The 23,321-nt window shown below is 62.4% G+C and overlaps 1 protein-coding gene across 2 annotated transcripts in view; it reads left to right on the top strand.

Moving 5' to 3' along the window:
• KIF17 (kinesin family member 17) overlaps nucleotides 1-23,321 on the top strand; it is a 42,730-nt gene that overhangs the window by 9,030 nt on the left and 10,379 nt on the right. For both annotated transcript variants that reach the window (XM_062190563.1, XM_062190560.1), the window contains exons 4-11: nucleotides 3,350-3,539; nucleotides 6,982-7,434; nucleotides 10,815-10,924; nucleotides 14,247-14,394; nucleotides 15,621-16,186; nucleotides 16,894-16,974; nucleotides 17,872-18,062; nucleotides 19,141-19,372. In XM_062190563.1, coding sequence (XP_062046547.1) covers nucleotides 3,350-3,539; nucleotides 6,982-7,434; nucleotides 10,815-10,924; nucleotides 14,247-14,394; nucleotides 15,621-16,186; nucleotides 16,894-16,974; nucleotides 17,872-18,062; nucleotides 19,141-19,372 — 1,971 coding nt within the window. The remainder of the gene's footprint in view (nucleotides 1-3,349; nucleotides 3,540-6,981; nucleotides 7,435-10,814; nucleotides 10,925-14,246; nucleotides 14,395-15,620; nucleotides 16,187-16,893; nucleotides 16,975-17,871; nucleotides 18,063-19,140; nucleotides 19,373-23,321) is intronic.

The raw sequence follows: 23,321 nt of genomic DNA, 5'->3' as shown, positions 1-23,321 counted from the left end.
AGACCCTTGCTTTACCCAAGAAGACAGGCTTGCAAAGAGGAGCTGGCTTGCTGAGGCCGTGGGGCTGGGAGCCAGAGTCGGGGCTGGACCCCGGGGCACGCCCTTCAGCTGCCACGGGAATGGGGAGCCTGAGTAGCGGCCCTGATGACGCCTGTCTTCCCGCTCTGCAGTGCCCTCCAGGGCTGTTCAAGACCCCGCCGTGGCCACGTGACACAGCCCTGCTCCCCAGTTGCTCCCAGATGCCCTGCCCTGGGTCACTGGAGATGTCCCTCTGATTGGCGGCTGCTCTGTGGCCATCTGAGCAGGCCAGGCCTCAGGGAGGAGCTGGAAAAATCCTGAACAGCCACATGGGCCCTTAGAGACACCCCCCCCCCGCCCCGGAGCCAGCCCCTTCCTGGCTTGGATGAGGACACGCTGCGTGACGCCCATCTCCGTCCAGAAGAAGACCCCCAGCCCCGGCCCCTCCAGCTTGGCGCAGGCGCACAGTGCTCTGCCCGTCCACGCAGGAGCCCCGGCCGCCCACCTGGAGCTGTTCCCATTTTCTCGCTCCTGGTGCAGCTAAGTCAGCCCCCAGGCAGGGCGGCAGGGAGAGGAGGCAGGCGTAGGGTTGCTGCCACAGATCAGCCCTAGATGGCCAACCGGCGGAGTCAGGACCCCTGCCCACTTGGGAAACTTCTGCCAGCCTCCAGCGGGGCGGCGGGAGACCCTCCTCTTCCTCACGACCCTGGACTTAAAAGGACGACACTGGACTTAAAAGGGCCGCAGCTACCCAGACCACCCATGCGCTTGCTGCCCTGGGCCATGGACCCGAGGCTGGGTGGGCCAGTCTGTCTGGGGGCTGCCGATGACCACGGTGATCAGGTGATCCACCCCGCCCTGCCCGCCCCCTGCGCCGGCGGCACTGGAGCTCCGGCCTGCTCCTTGTGGAGGATGTGCAGGGGAGGATACGGGGGGTGCAGGTGCTTTCTTACCCTGTAACAGATGAGGAAGTGGAGGCCCCACTGCCTGTGTAAGACCCGCCCACCGCACAGTCAGGAGAGCAGGGCTGGGCTCTGCATTCGGGGCCACGCCCCTCAGCACAGGCTCTTAACCTGCTCGGCACAGGGCCTGCTAATTTGTACAGCTGGAGCCGACTAGAGCAGCCAAGGCCCGCAGGAGATTTGGGGAAGCAGAGGTACACACCCGGCCCCAGCCACTACAGACCTCCGTCCTGGACCCCAGCCAGGTCCTGTGTGGGCCTGGGGGCCTCTCTGCCTGGTTCCCCTGCTCACACACACACACACACACACACACCCCACCGACCCACAGACACGGACACATCCTTGTCCATCCATGCTGCAGCCCAGCTGGTTGCCATGGCAACCCAGCTGTGGCCTCTGTGCAGCCAAGATGAGCAGTTACCCAGGGAGTGCGCATAGCGGGCGGCTGTCACTCAGTGCAGCCCTGCCTTGTTGGGGGTGGGGTCAGGAGTTACAGGGGAGGGGATCCCTTGGGGAATGACAAGGTGTGGGGGTGGGAAACAAACCCTCCTGGGCCTAAAGGTGGAGCATTGGGAGCCCCATTCCGCAAGGCGCATCTCCTGAGGTCGCCGAGGCCCCCAGACGCATCCCTGGCCTCTGTGCCCTGCTCCAGAGCTGTGGTTGGATCCATTGTTGGACAGAAATGGGATTTATCATCCCCACTTCACAGGTGAGGAGACTGAGGCCTAGAGGGAGGCAAACTGACCTCCCCACCTAGCAAGTGACAGAACCAGGGTCTGGTTCTGAGTCTAGAGCAGGAAAGTTCATGAGGCTGGGAGCCCCTCGCTCACCCGGCCTGTGTGCCAGGCGGGGTCCTAGCACCTGGGGGTGGCAGGCACCCCACCAGGCACCTCTCAGGTGCGTGAGTAGTGTGGCTGAGCTGGAGGGGTGCCGCAGCCCCCCAGGGCTGGCTCCACCTGCGCTTGGGGACTCCTGCTTCTGCCACTGTGACCCTCCTCCCAGCTGCCTCCGGGGTGCAGGTCGGCTCTTTGTCATTTCAGGCTTCAGTTCCCCATGATGCTTCAGCCTCTCCCCTCTGCCCCTGGAGCCTTCATGACCTGTGACCCCTTGATGGCTGTGACCTTCAAGTCACTTAGCCTTTAGGGTGCCTCCCTGGCTGCCCTGGTGCGCCACCTCAACTCCCTGGGCTGGGCCTGGCTGGGTCTCCGCCTCCTGCTGGAGCAGATGGGTCCCGACCCCACCAGGAGGCCCTGAAGCCGTGGGGCCTTCTGCACTCCGGCCTGCAGGTCCACTGGCAAGCAAACCCCTCTCGTTCCAGTCCACTCTGCTCTTGCCAGAGTGGTTTTATTTCTTCTCGCAAGTGAGAAATACTGCGTGTCGCAGCTGCGTGTCTGCAGCTAAGCAACCAGGTGGCCTGGGCAGTGAGCAGGGCGCCATCGCTCGAGCTCTCTGACCTGCAGCCCTCGCACAGGGCTGCGGCCACCTGAGCTGTGCACCTGCTGGGGCTCTGTGCAGCCAATGGCCAGGGGCTGAAAACATTCGTGCTGCCCCGGAGGGAGGGGAGAGAGGGGATCAGCTCAAGCTCCCAGACTAAAAACCACCTTCACAGCGGTGGCCCTGGTGGATGCCCCGTGGAGGCACCTGGCATTTATGGGACACTTAGTCACCTGCCAGAGGCACCATGCTGAGCCTTGGGTGCCCCTTTATCTTTAAGATTTATTTCTTATTTATTTGAAAGGCAGAGTTATAGAGAGGAGAGAGAGAGAGAGAGAGAGAGAGAGAGAGAGAGAGAGAGAGAGAATCGTCCATTCACTGGTTCACTCCCCAAGTGGTCGCAGTGGCCAGGGCTGGGCCAGGCTGAAGCCAGGAACCTGGAGCTTCTTCCGGGTTTCCCACATGGGTGCAGTGGTCCAACCACTTGGGCCATCTTCTGCTTTCTTAGGCACACTAGCAGGGAGCTGGATCGCAAGTGGAGCAGCCAGGTCTTGAACCGTTGTCCATATGGGATGCTGGTATCTCAGGGGGAGGCTTAACCTGCTATATCACAATGCTGGTCCCTCCCCGTTATTTCACTGGATTCTTACCATAGCCCGATGAGATTGATGATATCTCATACCCATTGTATAGATGTGGAAACTGAGGCCCAGACTGAGTCACTGACACAAGGTCCCACAACAAGTAGGAGGCAGGAGGAGGTTTGCCGCTGGCCCTGCCTAGAACGGGTGCCTTCCTTGTTATGGGGCGTTAGCTGAGCCAACCCGCGCTGCAGGAGGGCAGGCGCGGTCTGGGTGGAGCTCAGGCCTCGGGTGCCCTGGGGACCCCTGGCCCCATCTCCACCCCCGCTCCTGAGCTGTGCCTCCTGCCCGCAGCTGAAGGAGCACCCGGAGAAGGGCGTGTACGTGAAGGGGCTGTCCATGCACACGGTGCACAGCGTGGCCCAGTGCGAGCGCGTCATGGAGACAGGCTGGAAGAACCGCTCGGTGGGCTACACCCTCATGAACAAGGACTCCTCACGCTCGCACTCCATCTTCACCATCAGCATTGAGATCTACGCCGTGGGTATGCGGCCTGGGACCAGGGGCGGATACCTGAGTGGGTCCAGCGCCTGTGGGCCCTGGAGCCCCAGGGGAAGTGGGAGGGGGGACCGCCAGAGGGCGCTCCCCTGGGGCAGGGCAGGCGCTGCGGTGACCTGCCTGCCCCGCAGGCTCAGGCGGGAGCCTTGGAGCTGCACCCATTTTACAGTTGAGGAGCTGAGGCTGCACGGCGGGGGTGTCGGAGCTGGGCTCCTGTCCCGAGGTCATCCTCTCTCTTTGCAGTCTCCTCTGCCCTTCGGCTGGCTCACCGAGCCTCTTTCTGGCAGAGTTTGGGAGAGCCGGAGCAGGCAGGGACAGAGCGTGGTTGCTCGGGGCCAGCTGCGGGCCTGGCGTGGTGCTAAGCACCCGGCTGCTTCGTTCTGTGGCAGCTGCAACCGTCCCGGGCTGGGCCGGCTGCATTGTTCTCATTTCCCCGTGGAGAAAACAGCTCGGAGCTGCTGTGGGTGTGCTTGCCCAAGCTCCCGCCCGCCCAGCTCGACCCCAGGTCCTCCTGATACCCGGTTTTCTTCTGCTGGCCCTGCCTCTTGCAAGTCTGTGGCCCAGCAGGAGTAGGGCTCCGGAGAGCCGTGGAGCAGCAGGAGCGGCAGCCCGGCGGGAACACAGGTCTGCAGACGGTTGACCAGGGTCAGCGCCCAGGCTGGTGGGACCTTCCCCACCCCGCTCAGTCCAGGCCCCAGGCCACGCCCCTGCCGCTTGCCGAGTGTCTGAGGGGTGTGTGTCTGGGGAGGGTGGGACCCGCGTGCTCCCAGGGGCAGGGACAGGAGGGGCAGGTGATTTGGTCCCTCTTGGACTCTGCAGGAGTGTGTGAAGGAGGCGACAGGCTGCCTGCAAACAGGCTGTTAACAGATTTAAAAGATGATTCTTGCTTTCATTATAAAATAATGCAAGCTCAATAAAGATACTTAGAATTTAGAGAGAGATGGGGGAGAGTGCCCGTGGTTCCGGGAACCAGCACAACCAGTCGTTCCCATCAGAGCATACTCTGCTTCGCGTTTTCCTTTTCAGAAGGATTTATTTATTTATTTGAAAGGCAGAGTTAGAGAGAGGGAGACACACAGAGAGAAATCTTCCATCCGCTGGTTCATTCCCTAAATGGCCAGACAGGGCTGGGCCAGACCAAAGCCAGGGGCCTGAAACTCCAACCAGGAGTTCCCACGTGGGTGCAGGGACCCCAGCACTTGGGCTGTCTCCTACTACTTTCCCAGGTGCATTAGCAGGGAGCTGGATCAGAAGTGGAGCAGCCGGGACTCGAACCGGTGCCCACATGGGATGCTGGCATCACAGGTGCAGCTTAACCTGCTGTGCCACAGTGCAGTGCCTTGACTTTTTTTATTTTTTAAAATTTTTTGCCAGGCAGAGTTAGACAGAGAGAGAGAGAGAGAGTTATAGACAGTGAGAGAGAGAGACAGAGACAGAGACAGAGAGAGAGAGAGAAAGGTCTTCCTTTCCTTTGGTTCACTCCCCTAATGGCCGCTATGGCCGGCGCTGTGCCGATCTAAAGCCAGGAGCCAGGTGCTTCCTCCTGGTCTCCCATGCAGGTGCTGCGACCCAAGCACTTGGGCCATCCTCCTCTGCCCTTCCGGGCCACAGCAGAGAGCTGGACTGGAAGAGGAGCAACCGGGACTAGTACCTGGCACCCCAACTGGGACTAGAACCCGGGATGCCGGCGCCGCAGGTGGAGGATTAGCCAAGTGAGCCGCGGCGCCGGCCAGTGCCTTGTCTTTTGACGCTGCTTTTCCGTGAACATTTTAAACACGATTGGAGTCTCACGCTCCAGGTGGTTTCCCCTTGGCTCTGTTTGCCAAGCATCTCCCTCATCACCACCGGGTGCCCGGGGCCGGAGGGCAGTGCAGGCATTTCTCACGCCCACTTATGGCCAGCCTTTGCAGGGTGTTCCAGTTGTCTCCAGATCTGTGGTGTGGGTGGAAGTGGCTGACACAGGTTCCCTGCAGCGGAGCCCTGGGCTCCTGCGACCTGAGCACAGAGCTTCCCCAAGGCTGGTCCCCTGTTCCGTCCTGCTCTTTTATTAAAAAGTAATTAAAAATCAGTTGCATAGCAGAGAGAGAGAGAGAGAGAGAGAGAGAGAGAGCGCGAGCAGGAGCTCCACTGGTTCACTCTCCAAATGCCTACAGTAGCCAGGGCTGGGCCAGGCTGAAGCCTGGAGCCAGGGACTTGGTGTGGGTGTCCCGTGTGGGTGGCAGGGACCCAACCACTTGAGCCATCACCTGCTGCCTCCTAGGGTAACATCAGCAGGAAGTCAGAATCAGGACAGAGTCAGGACTTGAACCCAGGACTCAGATATGGGATTTGGTCCTAACCACTGCACCAAATGCCCACCCTTCTCTTTAAAGACCCTGAGGACCCACGCCCCTCATACGTCCACCTGCTGCATCCCAGCCAGGCTTTCGCCCTTTCAGACTGGGGGCCCGCGTGTAACATGGGCAGTTGTGGTTTCAGCCCTCCCCTGCCTCCCTGCCCCGATCTGGGGCTTTGGGCCACGTCAGAATCGAAGGATGTCGCCCTCCAGCTCCTGGGGTGGTTTCCGGGGTGGCCAGTGCCGGTGAGCGCTCGCCTTGGGCAGGCCCAGGCTGAGCTCGGCGAGTTTGTGCTGTCACTGCCGTCCTCACGGTGACCTTCAAGCTGGCCTTTTGTCCGCACTGAGAGAGGGGCTGCTGAGGCTTTGAGTCCAGAGAAGTGACCTCCCCGCATGTCACAGCTGCTGAGGGAGAGGATCGGGGTGGGCCCTTCTGAAGCCCAGTGGTGCCAGCCGCAGGCGGCTGTCCCATCACCCTCCATGCCCAGGGCCCATCCAGCCGGCACAGTAGCAGTGACCTTGGCACCATGTGCCGGGCTGCTGTGGCCCCCATAAGAAAACGCTGCAGGTTTCCTCTGCTCCTCCCAACAACTGACCCTAGTGGGAGCTGGTGCTGCTGTCACTTTGTTGATGTGTGAAACTGAGACCCAGAGAGGCGCATGGCTCCCCTGGTGTCACACAGCAAGGCAGACGCAGGACTGGGCTGGGAGCCAGGTCCAAGAGTCTCCAAAGCTGATGCATGGACAAATCAACTCCTTGGGGATCTAGCCATGCCCCCCAGCCCCTGCCTTTGGCCTAGAGGAGGAGTGGAGGAGCTGCTGGGTAGCCATAACACCTGGCCCCTGCTCCCCGGACTCCCCAGATGGCCCAGCGTTCTGATTTGGGCTCCGCCCCTTAGCAGGTGTCACCTTGGAGATGTCGCATGCCCTGTCTGGGCCTCACTTTGCTCCTCTGTCAGATGGCCCTAATAGCAGCAGCTCCCTGGCCCTCAGCTGAGGCCCTCAGCGGGTGGGGAGCCCTCGCCCCGCGGCTCAGTGGGCTCCTGACCCCGGGGCGCCCTCTAGTGCCCTGCCTGCTCTGTCTGTCTGTGCAGACGAGCGGGGCAAGGACCACCTCCGGGCGGGCAAGCTGAACCTGGTGGACCTGGCAGGCAGCGAGCGGCAGTCCAAGACAGGCGCCACGGGGGAGCGGCTCAAGGAGGCCACCAAGATCAACCTGTCGCTGTCGGCGCTGGGCAACGTCATCTCGGCGCTGGTGGACGGCCGCTGCAGGCACATTCCCTACCGCGATTCGAAGCTCACCCGGCTGCTGCAGGACTCTCTGGGCGGCAACACCAAGACACTGATGGTGGCCTGCCTGTCGCCCGCCGACAACAATTACGATGAGTCCCTGAGCACACTGCGCTACGCCAACCGGGCCAAGAACATCAAGAACAAGCCGCGCATCAATGAGGACCCCAAGGACGCGCTCCTCCGCGAGTACCAGGAGGAGATCAAGAGACTGAAGGCCATCCTGGCCCAGCAGATGGGCCCCGCGGGCCAGCCAGGTAGGGCGGCCCCGGAGGGTGCGGCAGGAAGGGGCAGACCCGAAGAGAAGCGAGCCTGCACCTGGTGTCTTGCCCCCACCTCCTCTGACACCACAGGGCATGGCTGTCTTGGTTGATTGGTTTGTTTTCATTTTATTTGAAAGGTAGACACGGAACTTGCATCCACTGGTTCACTCCCCAAATGCCAGCGACAGCCAGGGCTGGGCCAGGCTGCAGCCAGGACCCAGGAGCGCAGTCTGGGCCCCCCACCTGGGTGGCAAGGACACTAGTACTTGAGCCGTCACTGCTGCCCCCAAGGGTGGACATTAGCAGGGAGCTGGGATTGGAAGTAGCAGGATTTGAACTCAGGCACTGCAGTAAGGGATGCAGGCTCCCCAGGCAGCGTCTTAACCACCGCTCCAGGGGCCCGCTGCTGGGCTCAGCTTCTGAAGAGTCAGGCGCAGCCCTGGCTGGTGACGGCCCAGATGCTATTTGCCTGGCAGTGCCTGAGGAAGAGGCCTGGTCTTGGCTCGTCCCACCAGCCACGGGCCCTCGTCGCCCACTGCCTGCCTCCGCCACGCCCCCAGCAGCCCCTGCTGTTCTCGTGGCAGCATCATGGCTGCCGGCTGACTTGCTCCCCCACGTCCCGCCCAGCTCCTCAGTGGGAAGCCGTTGGTGCCATGAGCATGTCCGGGCATGAGGCTCTCCTGTCTGGCAGGTGGAGAGCGCCACCCAGAGCTGGGCCTGCAGGGTCCTGGGAACTGAGGGTCTCTTAAATTCTTTTTCTCCCATGGCCGGCGCCGTAGCTCAATAGGCTAATCTTCCGCCTAGCGGCGCCGGCACACCGGGTTCTAGTCCCGGTCGGGGCGCCAGATTCTGTCCCGGTTGCCACTCTTCCAGGCCAGCTCTCTGCTGTGGCCAGGGAGTGCAGTGGAGGATGGCCCAAGTGCTTGGGCCCTGCACCCCATGGGAGATCAGGATAAGCACCTGGCTCCTGCCTTCAGAACAGCGCGGTGCGCCCGCTGCAGCGCACCAGCTGCGGCAGCCACTGGAGGGTGAACCAATGGCAAAAGGAAGACCTTTCTCTGTGTCTCTCTCACTGTCCACTCTGCCTGTCAAAAAGTAAAAAAAAAAAAAACTTCTTTTTCTCCCTTCTTGTGGAAGGGAGCACAGGGCAGGCTGGGTCCACGGGTGCGTTTGTCTGCCCCCACCCGCCGTCTCATCCGCTCTGCGCACACGTTCATCTGCCCTCCATCCGCCTGCCCGCCTTCTCCACGCCGTCATTTACCCATCTGCTCACTCACCCATCCACACCCCCCGCTGTCCTTCCTTCCACACACCCACCCGTCCAGTTACCCAGTCGGACTACTCTCCCCACCCATCCATCCAGCCGGCGCATCTCCAGCCACACGTTCACGCCAGCCTGTCCTGTCTTTCCTGTGTCCCACCCCCCACCCCCATTCCTCTGTCCACAGCTCCCTGACTTAGCCTCCCAGGAAAAGGTGTGGGGCCAGGTCTGTGTAGGGTAGGACATGGTCAGGCCTGGATGGCTTCAGGGAGGAGACAGTGAGTGAGCTGCCTCCTCCCCGTTAGGCTGAGAAAGGCCAGCGTGCGTGCATTTAGGACGCTAGGGTGCATTTGGGGAACCACAAATGATGCTACCGGCTGCAGGGTGAGGGGTGGGGCGCAGTCAGGTGGAGAGTGGCCAGGGGTGGCGTGGAGAGGGCCTGGAGGGATTCCACTTGGGCCACCTGCCTCTCTCCTCTTTCCCCTCTCCCCACACCTGCCTGGCTCACTCCCAGGTTGGTAAGCGGGAGACAGAGCTGGGAATGGCAGGAGGTCTCAGGATGACTGGGGAGGCTGTGACACTGGGCCCCCAGTCCCAGCAGCTAACATAAGTGCAGCCTCCGTGCGACCTTACGGGGCAGTGTGGGTCCTGGGTTGGAGCGTGCGGTGCTCTGCTGGCTGCAGCGACTTGGGCGGCACTGGGCAGAGCAGCGGGTGGAGCAGTCGGTAGCCAGCTCACCTTTTGGCTCTTCAGGCCAGCGGCTTGGCCCCTGGGCCCTTGGTCCCCTTGTCTGTAAAACAGAGAGGTCAATGCCTCGTTTTTGTGGTAAGGGGAGAATGATCCGAGCCAGCAGGCGTGGCGTAGGGGCCCGGCTTGCAGCCTGCGAATCTTGCTGCTGTCCCCAGCCTGCTGGTAACAACTCAGACCTTCCTGGTGTTGAAGCTTAAGCCTTGGGGTCGTGCCTGGCTTCTTTCTTTCTCTCAAATCACATGCAGTCTGCCACAGACCGCACTGTCTGTGCCTTCAGCACACGTCTGGATCGTCCACTGCCTTTGCACCTGAGCCGTTGCCGGCTGTCCCACCGCAGAGGCCCTGGGGTCTCCTGGCACCTGCTCGTGCCACACCCCCCCAGTGCCTCCTCCACTGTTCAAATGCAAGTCCCAGTCCCTACTGCACCCACTCCAGCGGCGCTGCCGAGCCCAGAGCAAAGCTGGGGTCCCCCGTCCAGCCCATTCCCTCTGCAGCGTCTTGTTGGCCTCCTCTGCCCATCACTCTTGCTGGCCACTGGCTGGTGCTGGAGCGGTGCAGGCCCAGGATGCCCCAGGGCCTTGGCACGCACTGCTCCCGTCCGTCTGGAAAGCGATTCCCCCATATCCCTGCCCGCCTCCCTCCCTCGATCCCTGCTTCTTGTCTTCAAGGCCTTTCCTGACCATGCCTGCCTCCTCCTCTGAGCCCCACCCCACCCGGCTTCCTTTTCTTCTTGGTGCATAGCCCCTGGGAGCGTGTTGTACGTTTTGCTGATTGATTTGTTTGCTTCCTCCTGCGATGGAGAGCCTAGCATGGGAGTGGAGTTATTTTTTTTTAAAGATTTATTTATTTGAGGGGAAGAGCTACAGAGAAGGGGTAGACAGAAAGGTCTCCCATCCACTGGTTTACTCTCCAAGTGGCCACAACAGCCAGAGCTGAGCTGATCCAAAGCCAGGATCCAGGAGCTTCTTCTAGGTCTCCCATGTGGGTACAGGGCCCAAGCACCTGGGCCATCTTCTACTGCTTTCCCAAGCCATAGCAGAGAGCTGGATCGGAAGTGGAGCAGCCGGGACTCAAACTGGTGCCCATATGGGATGCCGGCACTGCAGGCGGAGGCTTAGCCCACAACGCCACAGCACCGGTTCCAGGGTGTGGAGTTCTGTCTGGTTTACTCGGTGCTGTGGCCCGGCGTCGTGGCGCTGCACACATGCTGGCGTCTCAGCACGTCAAGGAGCCCTGTGTGGGAAGCCAGCACTCGTGGGCCATCTCTGATTGACCACGTGGTGCTATTCACACGGATTTCTCCTTCGTTTCTGCAAATGTCATGTGCTTTGCTCTCAACTGCTCTCTCCTGTTCTCCTCCCAGCCCTGCTGTCCAGCCAGGAGCCCCTAAACCCTGTGCAGGGCGGGGAGAAGCTGCTGCCCCCACCTGTGACCCAGCGTGACGTGGAGGCCGAGAAGCAGCTGATCCGGGAGGTGAGGCCCGAGTGGGCTGGAGAACAGGTGGCCGGATCAGGGCTGGGGGCTGCCACCTTGGCCACGGGGGCGCGTTCCACCTTCAGCGTCACCGTGGCATTGGATTTGCAGTCCCTCTTTGTAGCTGAGAAACCATAGGGACACCACGACTCACCCAAGGTCACACAGCTAAGGAGAGCATGAGCCAGGATTCGAACTTGGCTTCCTGGGTCCAGACTGAGGGTCACTGCCCTGGGGAGAAGAGAGAAGGGGACGGGGCTTCTCCAGGAGTGCGGGGTCTCCTCGGGACTGAAGGGGGGGTGGCTGTGGACTGGTGGAGGCGGAGAAGCCTCGCTGGCCCTGGGAGAGGCCTGTGCAAAGGCCAGGTGGTCAGAGTGGAGAGGAGTGAGCCCCCTCAGCAGCTGTGCCCGGGCCCAGGGGCTGACAGCAGGGCTGCCTCTGACTGGTGGGTGAGCGCGGCGTTGGCCTCGCTGATGCCCGGGGGCCCAGCTCCCTCCCAGCCTCCCTGAGAAGCAGCAGGGCGGGCGTCGCCCCGACTTTGCAGACCCAAGCGCCCCTCAGGCAGGGACTCCCACAGCCCACCGTGCCCTGCTTCCTGGACGCCACTGTGTCTTCATGGCTGCGCTTGGAGCCCAGCGTGTTGGGAGCTGTGCGCTGACCGTCTCGGGCACGCTGGCTTTGCTCATGGGACCCTAAGGCCAGGCTGTGCCCCTGCCACTCAACCATGACCTCAGTTGGGGTCAGCCCTCAGGCCCCGGAAGTCCTTCAGGCTGGGGGGGCCTGGGGTCCAGCCTCTTGAGGGGGCAGGCAGACCGGGTAAAGCCTGGGGTGGCAGTCCTGGAGGCTGGAGGTTCTGGGAGCCCAGCTGCTCACTGGGCCTCCTCACCTGCTGGTCTGGGCTGGCTCCTGGGCAGGGGTCCCAAGGAGCGGAAGTCCCCAGACAGGAGAGATGGAGCGGGCATGGAGTCACCCAGCCACCGCTGGACCTCGGTCTTGAATCCAGGAGGGCAAGGGAGCTGCTCTGCAGCTGGGGCAGAGGCTTCCTCCTCCAGGCAGACGGCCCATCAGCAGGGCACCGCCGCCCCCTGGTGGCCACTTAGGGAGCCGAGCTGCTGTTCCCAGCAGGCTGCCTGGAGGGGCCGGAGCTGGGAGGGCCTCCTGCCCTGGGCCTCCTGCCATCCTGGAGCCACAGACCAGTGGACACAGGGTCCCTGTGATTGCTGCTGCCTCTGCCCCGGAGCCTCTCCTGAGGGCCCCACTTGGAGGAAGGGGGAGGGGGCTTATTCTTTCTCCTCCGAGCACCTGGGACTGTGCTTCCTGTCCATTCTGGCCCAGGCAGAAGGCGCAGGCCCCGGGAGGAGGCTCCCCTGTGGTGAGAGGGTGTGGCCGGGAGTGGGCCAGCTGTGGGCACGAGTCTACAGGGGCAGGATGGGGACATAATTTGCTCCCAGGGCCCGTCCTGCTGTCACATTCTACAGATCCAGCTCAGGCAAGCTCTGGTACCCCAGTTCACGTGCACGGAGCCTCGGGGTCCTCACCTGCAGGACAGGTGTCCAGCAGCTCTCTCGCAGCTTCATGGGGGCTGGGCAGGGCGACACGCACGATGTCTCTCTGCCTTGGGCTGCGCACCGAGTACAAGCAGGGACCAGGGATATAGATTTGTGCTGCAGCCCACATTTGTCCTCAACAAGTGTGTTCCAGGCCCCTGCTCGGGGCTGGGCCCCAGGGCTGGAGGGGCGTGTGGAGCTGGGGTTCTGCATTGTCAGTGCTGGAAGTGAGAAGCGGACTTTGCAGATGGGCGGGAGTGGTCTCGCACAGAGTGACGGTGTGGGAGGGGCATTGGGGGCTTGCGAGCATCATGTCCCCGAGGTGGGCTTGGCGTCAGATGGCTCAGCCATGCCACGAGATGAGAGGAGCCTGCAGGCAGGGGGAGTGGAGGGCGGGGAGACAAAGGACGAGTAAGGGCTGGGGTGTGCTCTGGCACTGGGAGACCCGCCTATGGTTCGGGGCCTCTGGTTAGAAGTGAGGATGGAGGGTGGGGCTGCCGTGTGTGCATGAGCCCATGTGTGTTCACATGGGTGTGCAAGCAGTGCTCATGTTGCATGCACTGTGTGTATGTTCATGTCGTGCATGAATGTGCTAGCATTGCATGAGTATGTGTGCTAGTTATCTGCATGTGTGCACATACACCAGTGCATGTGTCTGTGCCGACATGTGTATTTGCTAGTACACGTGTGTATTATGTATGCCAACTTGCACATGCATGTACCATGTGAACGTGTGTGTGTGCTCTTGCATGTATATGTGTTTCCAGCCAGGTCTTGCTAGCGTGCAGATCGGGCTGGGCTGAGGCCTGGTTTTCACAGGGCCTGGGCTGTGCTGGCAGGAGACAGTGGTGGCTGTGCCTGGCTGAGGGTTGACGCTGCTGGGATCTGGCTAGGGGAGGAAGGAAGGGATGGAGGGCCGGGGCTGGGGCACTCGTGGGTCTCTGAGAGCTGCCTGGGCCTCAGGGACATAGCAGGTGTGGCCAGGAGGCTCTTATGTGTCCACAAACGTGTGAAGAGCGCCCAGCCCCATTGAATGTCTCTCTCCCCTCTCTCCCTCCCGAGCGCCTGGGCCGCTGCCACAAGGGCTGGGGTTGTACTTGCTGAAGCCGGAGCCTGCGGGGCGCCTCCCGGGGAGACGCTGGTGGGAAGCCGGAGTCTGTGGCCCACCTTGTGCCTCCTATACTGTTTCCCCGGCCCCCACCCTGTGCTGGGCGTGGAGGCTTCGAGACAGGACTGTGGCAGAGAGCCCGGCAGTCAACCTCTGATCCGGCTTCGGACGTGGGCCAAGAGTAGTGACAAAGTGGCAGTGTGGGGGGAGGGGTCATCAAGCGGAGGCCTGGGCAGGAGTTTGCCAGGCAGCAGGGGGCAAAGTGGGCGCGTCTGGGAGTGGCAAGAAGCTGGTGACCCCAAATGCGGCACAATGAGGACCGGCTCTGAGGTCAGGCTGTCCATTCTGTCCCTGAACATGGGGCGAGGGATGGTCCGGCGGCCCAGGGTGGCCGTGCAGGGACAGGTGTGGGGCAGGAGCCGGGGTGGAGGTGGGGGCCACGTGGGGGGACTTTGGGCCGATGAGGAATGGCGCTCGTGGGGCGCTGCTGGGTGGGAAACAGCGAGCACTGCGTGTGGTGTTTGGCCAGCGTCCAGGAGGGTCTCCGTGCGGGTCGGGAGCTTCCGTGCCCTGCTTGGGGCTGACTTGGGTGTTCTGTGTGGCCTGAACCACCCCCGGGAGTCCTGAGAGTCGTGTCCCGGGCTGGTCCCATGCCGCCGGCCCCCAGGAGTATGAGCAGCGCCTGGCCCAGCTGAAGGCCGACTATGAGGCGGAGCAGGAGTCCCGGGCCCGGCTGGAGGAGGACATCACGGCCATGCGCAACTCGTACGACATGAAGCTGTCCACGCTGGAGGAGAACCTGTGGAAGGAGACAGGTGGGCACCCATGCAGCCGGGGCCGGGGCCCTGGCTCCCTTGGGGAGCCACCTTTGTCCCACCCCAGCCCTAGTCCTGTCTCTCCTCCCAGCGGCATAGCGAGGTAGGCACCTTATAGATGAGGCACAGAGCGGGCGAGTCGCTCACGCATGGTCGCACAGCTGGGGACGTGGCGTCCTAGCGGTCCATCCCCAGCACTGGCCCCTGGTGGCGGGGCCCTGCTCAAGGCAGACCTGGAGTTACAAAGCATCGTCTCCTTCCAGAGCCCAGCCCCTGCCTCCAGCGTTCTGCATCTTCTTTAGAGAGGGAGAGAGACAGTTGCAGACAATGTCTGCAATGGCTGGGAACAGGCCCGGGCTGGTGCCAGGTGCTAAGCACTCAATCCAGGTCTCCTGTGTGGGAGGCAGGGACCCTGTTGCTTGAGCCATCACCTGCTGCCCCCCAGTGTCTGCACTGGCAGGAAGTTGGATTCCGGAGCCAGCCCTGGGACTCAAATCCAGGCACTCCAGTGTGGGACACGAGCGTCTTAGCCCCAAGTCAAACGCCCACCCCTCCTCTCACTTTTGAGTCTGTTACGGAAGCAACCACATCCCATCACAAGGGTCTCAGCACTGGAGAGAACTTGCACCTGTCCCGATCTTTGGGTCTTTCTGTGTACCTGGTTCACACACCCACACTGCTGGGGAGCTGACTCCTGCCTGTCGCCCAGGCGCTGTGACCCGTCGGTGGTGGTGACCGGGCTGCTCACGCTGTGGTGCCCTCTGGGCACTGCTGAGTGCCTGGAGCTGTGTGGGCGCTTCCCCTGCACCCCCTGCCTGAGTTGCCCCGATCCAGTGAGGTCAGACTCACCTGGGGGTCTTGGGTGTGCAGTCTGCTGACCAGACTCCCAGCCTGAGAAGGCGCTAAGACCCACGGGAGCCTGCTAAGGTGGAAGAGCCGTCCCAAGGCAGGGCGGGAAGGGACCAGCGCTTGGTGGCCGGGGAAGTCCAGGACAGGGGAGAAGGGCGGGCTTCCTGGCAGAGGTAGAAGGCGGCAGGTTTGAACTCTGACAAGGGAATGGGCAGTGGGGCAGAGACGGGCAGGTGCACTTGCTGTGCCGGTCTCTGGGGGCTGGGGGCCCTGGTCTTGGGCTGGCCTCTGGGCGGCAGTGGGCTTGGGCCACCTTTCAGGAAACAGCCCCTCGCCCTGGGCCCCGCACGACCTGAAGGCGGCTCTCCATTGTGCAGAGGCCGTGTTCAAAGCAGACGTCCTCTACAAGGCGGAAGTCATGTGCAGGGCGGAGTTCGCCAGCCAGGCCGAGTTGGCGCCCCCTTTCCAGTACGAGCTGGCGGGGAGGCCCGAGGTGTTCTCGGTGCCCTACTCGCTGCCCGCCGCCACCGGCCCCGAGGCGGACAGCACCACCCAGTTCGAGGAGCTGCCCAAGGTGGAGGCTTCCAAGTCTGAGACGTCCTTCTGGTCCAGCGAGTCATCTGCCTTCGACAAGGCCTCCCTGTACGAGGTCTTCCCCGGGCCCCCCGAGCCCCCTGAGCCCCCCGAGCCCCCCGAGCCCGCCCACTTGGCGCTGTCTGCGCCTGGGATGGAGTCCGCGGGCAAGTTCTTCCCTCCCGAGTACCTGGGGCCGGACACTGGGCCCTGGCCCGAGGACGGCGACCTCCGGGAAGAGGAGGTCCTGCACATGCTGCCCGGCCTGCACGACCCGTTCGCTGAGGTGGAAGCCAAGCTGGCCCGGCTCTCCTCGTCCAGGGCCAGGACAGACTGGCCCCAGCCCGCCCCGCCGGAGGTCCCGTCGCAGGTAGCGCGGGCTGAGCGGGCAGTGGGCCAGGGCTGCCCCTGCCGCGGCCTTGGCCTTGGTGGCTGGCTCGGGGGCGCTGTTTCTTCTGATGCTGTGTCAGCCCGTGGGAGAGTTGGGGCGGAGACAGGGGCTGTGCCCAGTGGGCGCCAGCTCTGCTGGTGGTGCTGGGGGTTTGCTGAGTTGCCGAGCCCGTCCTGAACCTCCAGCCCGGGAGAGCAGGAGGGAAGCTGGGGGAGGGGTCCTGCAGGGACCCCCGGGGCCCCCGGAACTGCTGCTTCTCCAGCCTGCCCCCTGTCGGAGGCCTCTCCCTCTTCAACCCTCATTTCCTTGTTTTCTTATGTTCTCTGCTGCCCTTTCCTGGGTCCTGGCATGCGCATGTGTGTTCATGTGTGTGTGCGTGTGTGTGTGTGTGTGAGTAGGAGCAGAGGGCTATGAATCACCGTGGTGAGGGTTCGGTCCCAGCTCTAGCGCTCACAGCGCTGTGTGACCTTGGACATGGCCTTCTGGGTTTCCTTGTCTACATGGTGGGGGAACACTGGTGTGCCTGTCGCATGAGGGAGCACAGCCGGTGCTCCCAGCATGCCCGCCTCCCCTCGTGCCCTCTGGGCAGTGCCAGGCGGGAGGAGGCTGAGCAGCCCTGTGGAGCTGAGGAGGGGGCGGGCTGGGGAATAGAGAGGATTCTAACCCAGACCACCCCCTCCCCCAAGCTCCCGTCTCCCACAGACCTGTCAGAGCCCAGTGACACCAGCTCAGGCATCGAGGTGGCTGATGACCTTGCTCCCAGGGCCGTGAGTACCGCCCTGGGCCGGGCCCTCTGAGTGGTGGGCCAGGGAGGCTCCGGCTTGTCTGTGCCCTCCCTGTTTCCTTGCCCGTGAGACTGGAGCATCCACCCCGGCCCCGGCCCCCATGACCAAGCAGTGCACCAGGGTGGGGTGGGGGCGCTGTCTAGCCTCTGAGGCTTGACCAACAGGCCCACTGTCCTAGGGGGACAGCGACTTCCAAGCCCCTTAGCCTGGGAGCTCCTGTCCCTAGACACAGAGGCTGCGGGTTGGGACTGATGGTGTTGAGACGGTTTATGGGACGCCCTGTGGGATGTGGGACCCAGTCTGAACGACACTGCTGTCAGGCCCCTCCCTCCCACCCCTGCCTGGGGAGGGTGAGGAGAGCTTCAAGTCTTCCCACTACTCTGGAGAAAGAAGTCTGGAGCTCTGGACCAGAGCACGGGGTGGCACACGGCAGCATGGCCCTGTCCAGGAAGTAACCTGGACAAGGAGGGAGGGGCAGCAGGCAAGGGGACAGCAAGTGCCAAGGTCCTGTGGCCAGCAAGATCTTGACTTTCTCAGTGACACACTGAGGCTAGAGTGGCAACGTACATAGGGCTGGGTGACAGGGGGAGGCCAGAGGAGGCGGGGAACTGGTATGGAGGGTGAGGCAGCCAGGGAGGAAACGGGATTTTCCTACAGGTGCAATGGGAAGCCATGGGGCTTCTGTTCAGGAAGGGAGTGTGATTGGTTTGTCTTTTAAGAAAAGAGCCCCGGCTGCGAGATGAAGCTGGGAGACTTTTGGGAGGCTCGGAGGTGCTGGCAGGCAGCAAGAGCCCCACTGGGTGTCCCAGGCTGCGGCGGGCGGGGGACCGCCTCCTGGGCTTGGCGCCCGCCCCCATCTCAGGTTCTCTTGGTGCTCAGGGGGCTGACCTGGCCCTGGACATGGCCGCCAAGGTGATGTCAGCAGCAGAGCCTGGAGCGTGGGTGGAGGCTGAGCCCCAGGTGGCTGTGGCGGCCCCAGCGAGCGTGAGGAGGGCGAGTGCGGGTGTGGAGGTGGCCGTGCTGACCGACGACCTGCCACCCATCGTGGACCAGCAACAGGTGCTCGCCCGGTAAGCACCAGCTCCAGGGCTGGCGGGACCCACGGCTGGATGGGAGGAGCCGGGCCCAGGCTCGTGTTTGGGTGCCGTGCACCCAGCTCTCGTGTCTCACCTGGCTGGGGCGGCCTGGATCCTCTCTTTGGGGCAGTTGGGGCGGGGAGGGTGTGGGATCAGCCCAGGAAGCTCTGCAGACTGCCACCAGGCTCCAGTCAGGCACCTGCAGGGGGGGAGTGAAGGGGCCCGGTGCCTACCTGGCTGCCACCCACCTGGCCTCCAGGTTCTATGGCCGCTGTCCACTTCCACATCAATCTCACCCTGAAGTTATTTCAAATTTGTCTCTTGAAAGGCAAAACTCTGAGCATTTTTTTTTTTTTTTAGTTAGACAGTGAGAGGGAGAGACAGAGAGAAAGGTCTTCCTTCCGTTGGTTCACCCCCCAAGTGGCTGCTACGGCTGGCGCGCTGCACCAATCAGAAGCCAGGAGCCAGGTGCTTCTCCTGGTCTCCCATGCGGGTGCAGGGCCCAAGCACTTGGGCCATCCTCCATTGCACTCCCGGGCCACAACAGAGAGCTGGACTGGAAGAGGAGCAACTGAGACAGAACCGGTGCCCTGACCGGGACTAGAACCCAGGGTGCTGGCGCCGCAGGCGGAGGACTAACCTATGAGCCACGACACCGGCCAAAACTGAGCATTTCAGAGCAGTTGGGATGTAAATCTTTTTAGGATGTATCGTCCGTGTCCCCGTCTGATTCCACGTGGTGCGTTTTGCGCACTGGGGCCTCTAAGTGTGATCATGGCGGCGGCACACGGCACACAGCCACGAGCCCCGATGAGGGCCTGTTGGGGATGAGTTATCCCCAAGGCCCAGGGACAGAGACTGTGACCCTCACGGTGGGACACACTGTGATCAGGTGCACAGGCACGGAGTCAGGTGGATCTGGTGGGAATCCTGGGTGGGGCCCCGAGCGAGCACATCTCTGGGCTCAGTTTGCTTCTCTGTGAAATGGGGCTGTGGGGGGATGTGGTGAGGTCGCCTGCTGGGTAGCAGGTGCTCACTGGGCACCGCCCTACTCTCTCCCCTGGGTGGCCAGGCTGCAGCTGCTGGAGCAGCAGGTGGTGGGCGGGGAGCAGGCCAAGAACAAGGCCCTGAAGGAGAAGCACAGGGGGCGGAAGCGCTACGCGGACGAGCGCCGGCAGCAGCTGGTGGCGGCGCTGCAGAGCTCGGAGGAGGACGGCGGGGAGTGGGTGCTGCTGCACGTCTACGACTCCATCCAGGAGGAAGTGAGGGCCAAGAGCAAGCTGCTGGAGAAGATGCAGAGAAAGGTGAGGCCCGCCCTCGGCAGGTGGTCAGGTTCCTGCTGAGTGCACCCCTTCCCCCCGCCCCCCGCACAGGCACGGTCAGCCTGGCTGCAGCAGTCACAGTGACACGAGCCTGCATTCTACTGCGTGTGTGTGCTTGTGTGTGTGTGCATGTGTGCATGGGTGTGTGTGAGGGCAGAAGGGAGGCAGTGAGGAGCGCTGTGCAGGGGGCTCCAGGGCTGCCCCACCCAGCTGGTCATCTCGGTTGTCAAGGGCACACGTGCCAGTAGCACCTGCTCCATCCATCTTCACAAAGCGAATGCACCCGTGACACCGGTGCCCAGACTGGAAGCTGAGGGCTGAGGGACCCCGGGGTGTCTGCACGGAGGGGAGGCTCCAGGGCGGGGGGAGGCCCTGGAAAAGAGGGAGGCGCTGGGCCAAGCCTGAGACGGGAGCGAGGTGGGAGGGAGGTGGGCAGGGAGGAGGTGGAGGCTGCAGCCTGGCGGTGAGGATGGATGGGGGTGGGGGGGGAGTGAGGATGGATGGGGGAGCGGGGGGCGGTGAGGATGGATGGGGAGTGGGGGGGCATTGAGGACGGATGGGGATGGGGGGCAGTGAGGATGGATGGGGGTGGGGGGCAGTGAGGACGGATGGGGGAGCAGGGGGATGGTGAGGACAGGCGGGGGGCGGTGAGGATGGATGGGGAGTGGGGGGGCGGTGAGGAAGGATGGGGGTGGGGGGCAGTGAGGACGGATGTGGGTGGGGGGCAGTGAGGACGGATGGGGGGAGCAGGGGGGTGGTGAGGACAGGTGGGGGGCAGTGAGGATGGATGGGGACAAGGGAGCAGTGAGGATGGATGGGGGTGGGGGGCGGTGAGGATGGATGAGGGGTGGGGGGAAGTGGGGTGGGGGGGCAGTGAGGATGGATGTGGGAGCAGGAGGGTGGTGAGGACAGGCGGGGGGCGGTGAGGACGGATGGGGGTGGGGGGCAGTGAGGACGGATGTGGGTGGGGGGCAGTGAGGACGGATGGGGGAGCAGGGGGGTGGTGAGGACAGGTGGGGGGCGGTGAGGATGGATGGGGAGTGGGGGGGCAGTGAGGAAGGATGGGGGTGGGGGGCAGTGAGGACGGATGGGGGTGGGGGGCAGTGAGGACGGATTGGGGGAGCAGGGGGGTGGTGAGGACAGGTGGGGGCAGTGAGGATGGATGGGGACAAGGGAGCAGTGAGGATGGACGGGGGTGGGGGGCGGTGAGGATGGATGAGGGGTGGGGGGAAGTGGGGTGGGGGGGCAGTGAGGACGGATGTGGGAGCAGGAGGGTGGTGAGGACAGGTGGGGGGCGGTGAGGATGGATGGGGGTGGGGGGCAGTGAGGACGGATGTGGGTGGGGGGCAGTGAGGATGAATGGGGGTGGGGGGCAGTGAGGACGGATGGGGGAGCAGGGGGGTGGTGAGGACAGGCGGGGGGCAGTGAGGATGGATGGGGACAGGGGAGCAGTGAGGATGGACGGGGGTGGGGGGCGGTGAGGACGGATGAGGGGTGGAGCAGAGCGGGGGCGGTGAGGACCAATGTGGGGTGGCCATCCGCAGTGTCACTTCTGCTTCCTCTGTACCTCCTCTGTGAGGTCGGGCCTCCGCGGGGCCCCGTGGCCAGATGTGCCCCCCCCCCCGCCTCCTGTTTCCAACACTGGCAACTGGAGAACCTTGCCAAAGATAAAAGTGGTTGCTATTTGAAAGGCAGAGTGATGGAGGGGGAAAGACAGAGAGGAAGAGAGAGAGATCTTCTATCCACTGGTTTGCCCCCCAGATAGACACAATAGCTGGGGCTGGCCCAGGCCGAAGCTTGGAACTCCATCCAGCTCTCCCACGTGGGTGCAGGGGCCCAAAACTTGGACCATCTTCCACTGCTTCCCCAGGCGCATTAGCAGGGAGCTGGATAGGAGACGGAACAGCAGGGACTCAAACCAGGTCTCTGATATGGGATACTGGTGTTCCAAGTGGCAGTTTAACCTGTTGCGCCCAACGCTGGCCCCTGTTACATTTTTTTCTTTTCTTTCCTTTTTTTTTTTTTTTTTTTGACAGGCAGAGTGGACAGTGAGTGAGAGAGACAGAGAGAAAGGTCTTCCTTTTTCCATTGGTTCACCCCCCTAATGGTCGCTGCGGCTGGCGCACCGCGCTGATCCAAAGGCAGGAGCCAGGTGCTTCTCCTGGTCTCCCATGGGGTGCAGGGCCCAAGCACTTGAGCCATCCTCCACTGCACTCCCGGGCCACAGCAGAGAGCTGGACTGGAAGAGGAGCAACCAGGACAGAATCCGGCGCCCCGACCGGGACTAGAACCTGGGGTGCCAGTGCCGCAGGCGGAGGATTAGCCAAGTGAGCCGCGGTGCCGGCCTTCAAATAGATTTTTAAAAAATACAAGAGAGAATCTCCCTGTGCCTTGACATCACCATGTTCTTCCTGGCCGTCCTGGGGAAGCGCAGGTCCTGTCTGTGCCCACTCAGGCGCTGACGGAGCATAGTCAGTGGCTGTCGTTGGATAAAGGACTGAGGTCTCCATGTCCATGCTGCCGCTCGTGGGTGGGTTTGATGCTCGGTGACCGCCCCGAGCAGGGGCCCCAGGGCCAGCGCCCCCAGGCCTGCACACTGCGCCCTCTGTGTCAGATTCCAGATCTGTCTGCAGGATTTTCCCACTCCTGTGGGACCTACTCTTTGGGGGACGTACCTGCTGCCCCCAGTCCCCTGTCCCTCCAGACTGCCCCGGGTCCCTGGCACTTGGCTTCCCTGTCGTGTGACAGGAGGGGTCTGCGGGCTCTACTGAGGCCAAAGTCCAGAGCTTGAGCCTTCTCTGCCTCCGGGTTGTGCTGAGGCCGGCCAAGAGTGGTTTAATGTCTCTCTGTGTGTGTGTGTGCGTGCGCGTGCGTTTCTGGAGGGTTTCACCTGAGAGATCCAGATTCGGGTGCTGTCTCCATCCTCGGGGACCTGGAACTCTCTGTGTGGCTTCTGGTCCAGCCATGTGGCTCAGTGGTGGGGACAGGCACCGAGAAATGTGCCATCAGGCAAGGAGTGCGGCCAGCGCTTTCGTCATTGTGCAGACATCGTGGGGTAGAGGAACAAACTTGGAAGGTTCATGGCAATGGACTTGAGAGCCGGGGGGCGGGGGCAGGCATTCGGCACCGGTTACTAGGCCTCTTGGGGCACCCGGTTGCTGTACCAGAGTGCCTGGGTTCAAGTTCCAGCTCCACTGCCAACACAGCTTCCTGCTAGTGGGCACCTGGGAGGCAGCAGGTGGTGGCCCGAGCGGTTGCGTCTCTGCCACCCACGTAGAGGACAGGTTGAGCTCCCCTCCCGGCTTCAGCCCAGCCTAGGCCTGCTGTTGCGGGCATTTAGGGAGTGACCAGTGGATGGAAGATCTCTGTCTGTCTCTGACCCTCTGTCTTTCAAATAAAAACACAAATAAATTGGAATTTCCTATTTGAAAAAAACCAGATAATATGGGGGCCGGCGTTTGGTGTAGCAGTTAGCGTGCTGTTTGGGATGCCCACTGCCCATGGAGGGCCTGGGTTCGCGTCCCGGCTCCACCGCCAATCCCGCGTTCTGCTAACGCCAGGAACTCGGTCCACGTCCCCGGTGTGATGGTGAGGACCCAGCTAGTTAAGCTGTCCCACCCAGGAACACGCCCCACCTGTTAGTTCAAACCAGTGTTCGCGGCCGGGGTGTTCTTCACTTAGAATCTGAAAACATCTTGTTCTTTCCACACCCCGGGATTTTGTCTGTTTTGCTTCTCCCATTATATCTTCTAACAGGACAGGATTTTTATTTCGTGAAATGAAGGTTTTTAGCTTCAAAAGGTATTTTGAGAATCATTGTGGATGTGGCAAAGAACACTTCTTAAGTCACCCAGTGGGACCAGTATCCCTTGATACCAAAATCAGAATAAGACACGAGAAAGCTACAGACTGACAGTTTTTATGACTATAC

This window comes from Lepus europaeus, chromosome 5 (assembly GCF_033115175.1).
Source record: "Lepus europaeus isolate LE1 chromosome 5, mLepTim1.pri, whole genome shotgun sequence".
Taxonomy (NCBI): Eukaryota; Metazoa; Chordata; class Mammalia; order Lagomorpha; family Leporidae; genus Lepus; species Lepus europaeus.
Note: the sequence above shows the minus strand (reverse complement) of the source record. Positions and strands in the feature narration are given on the sequence as shown.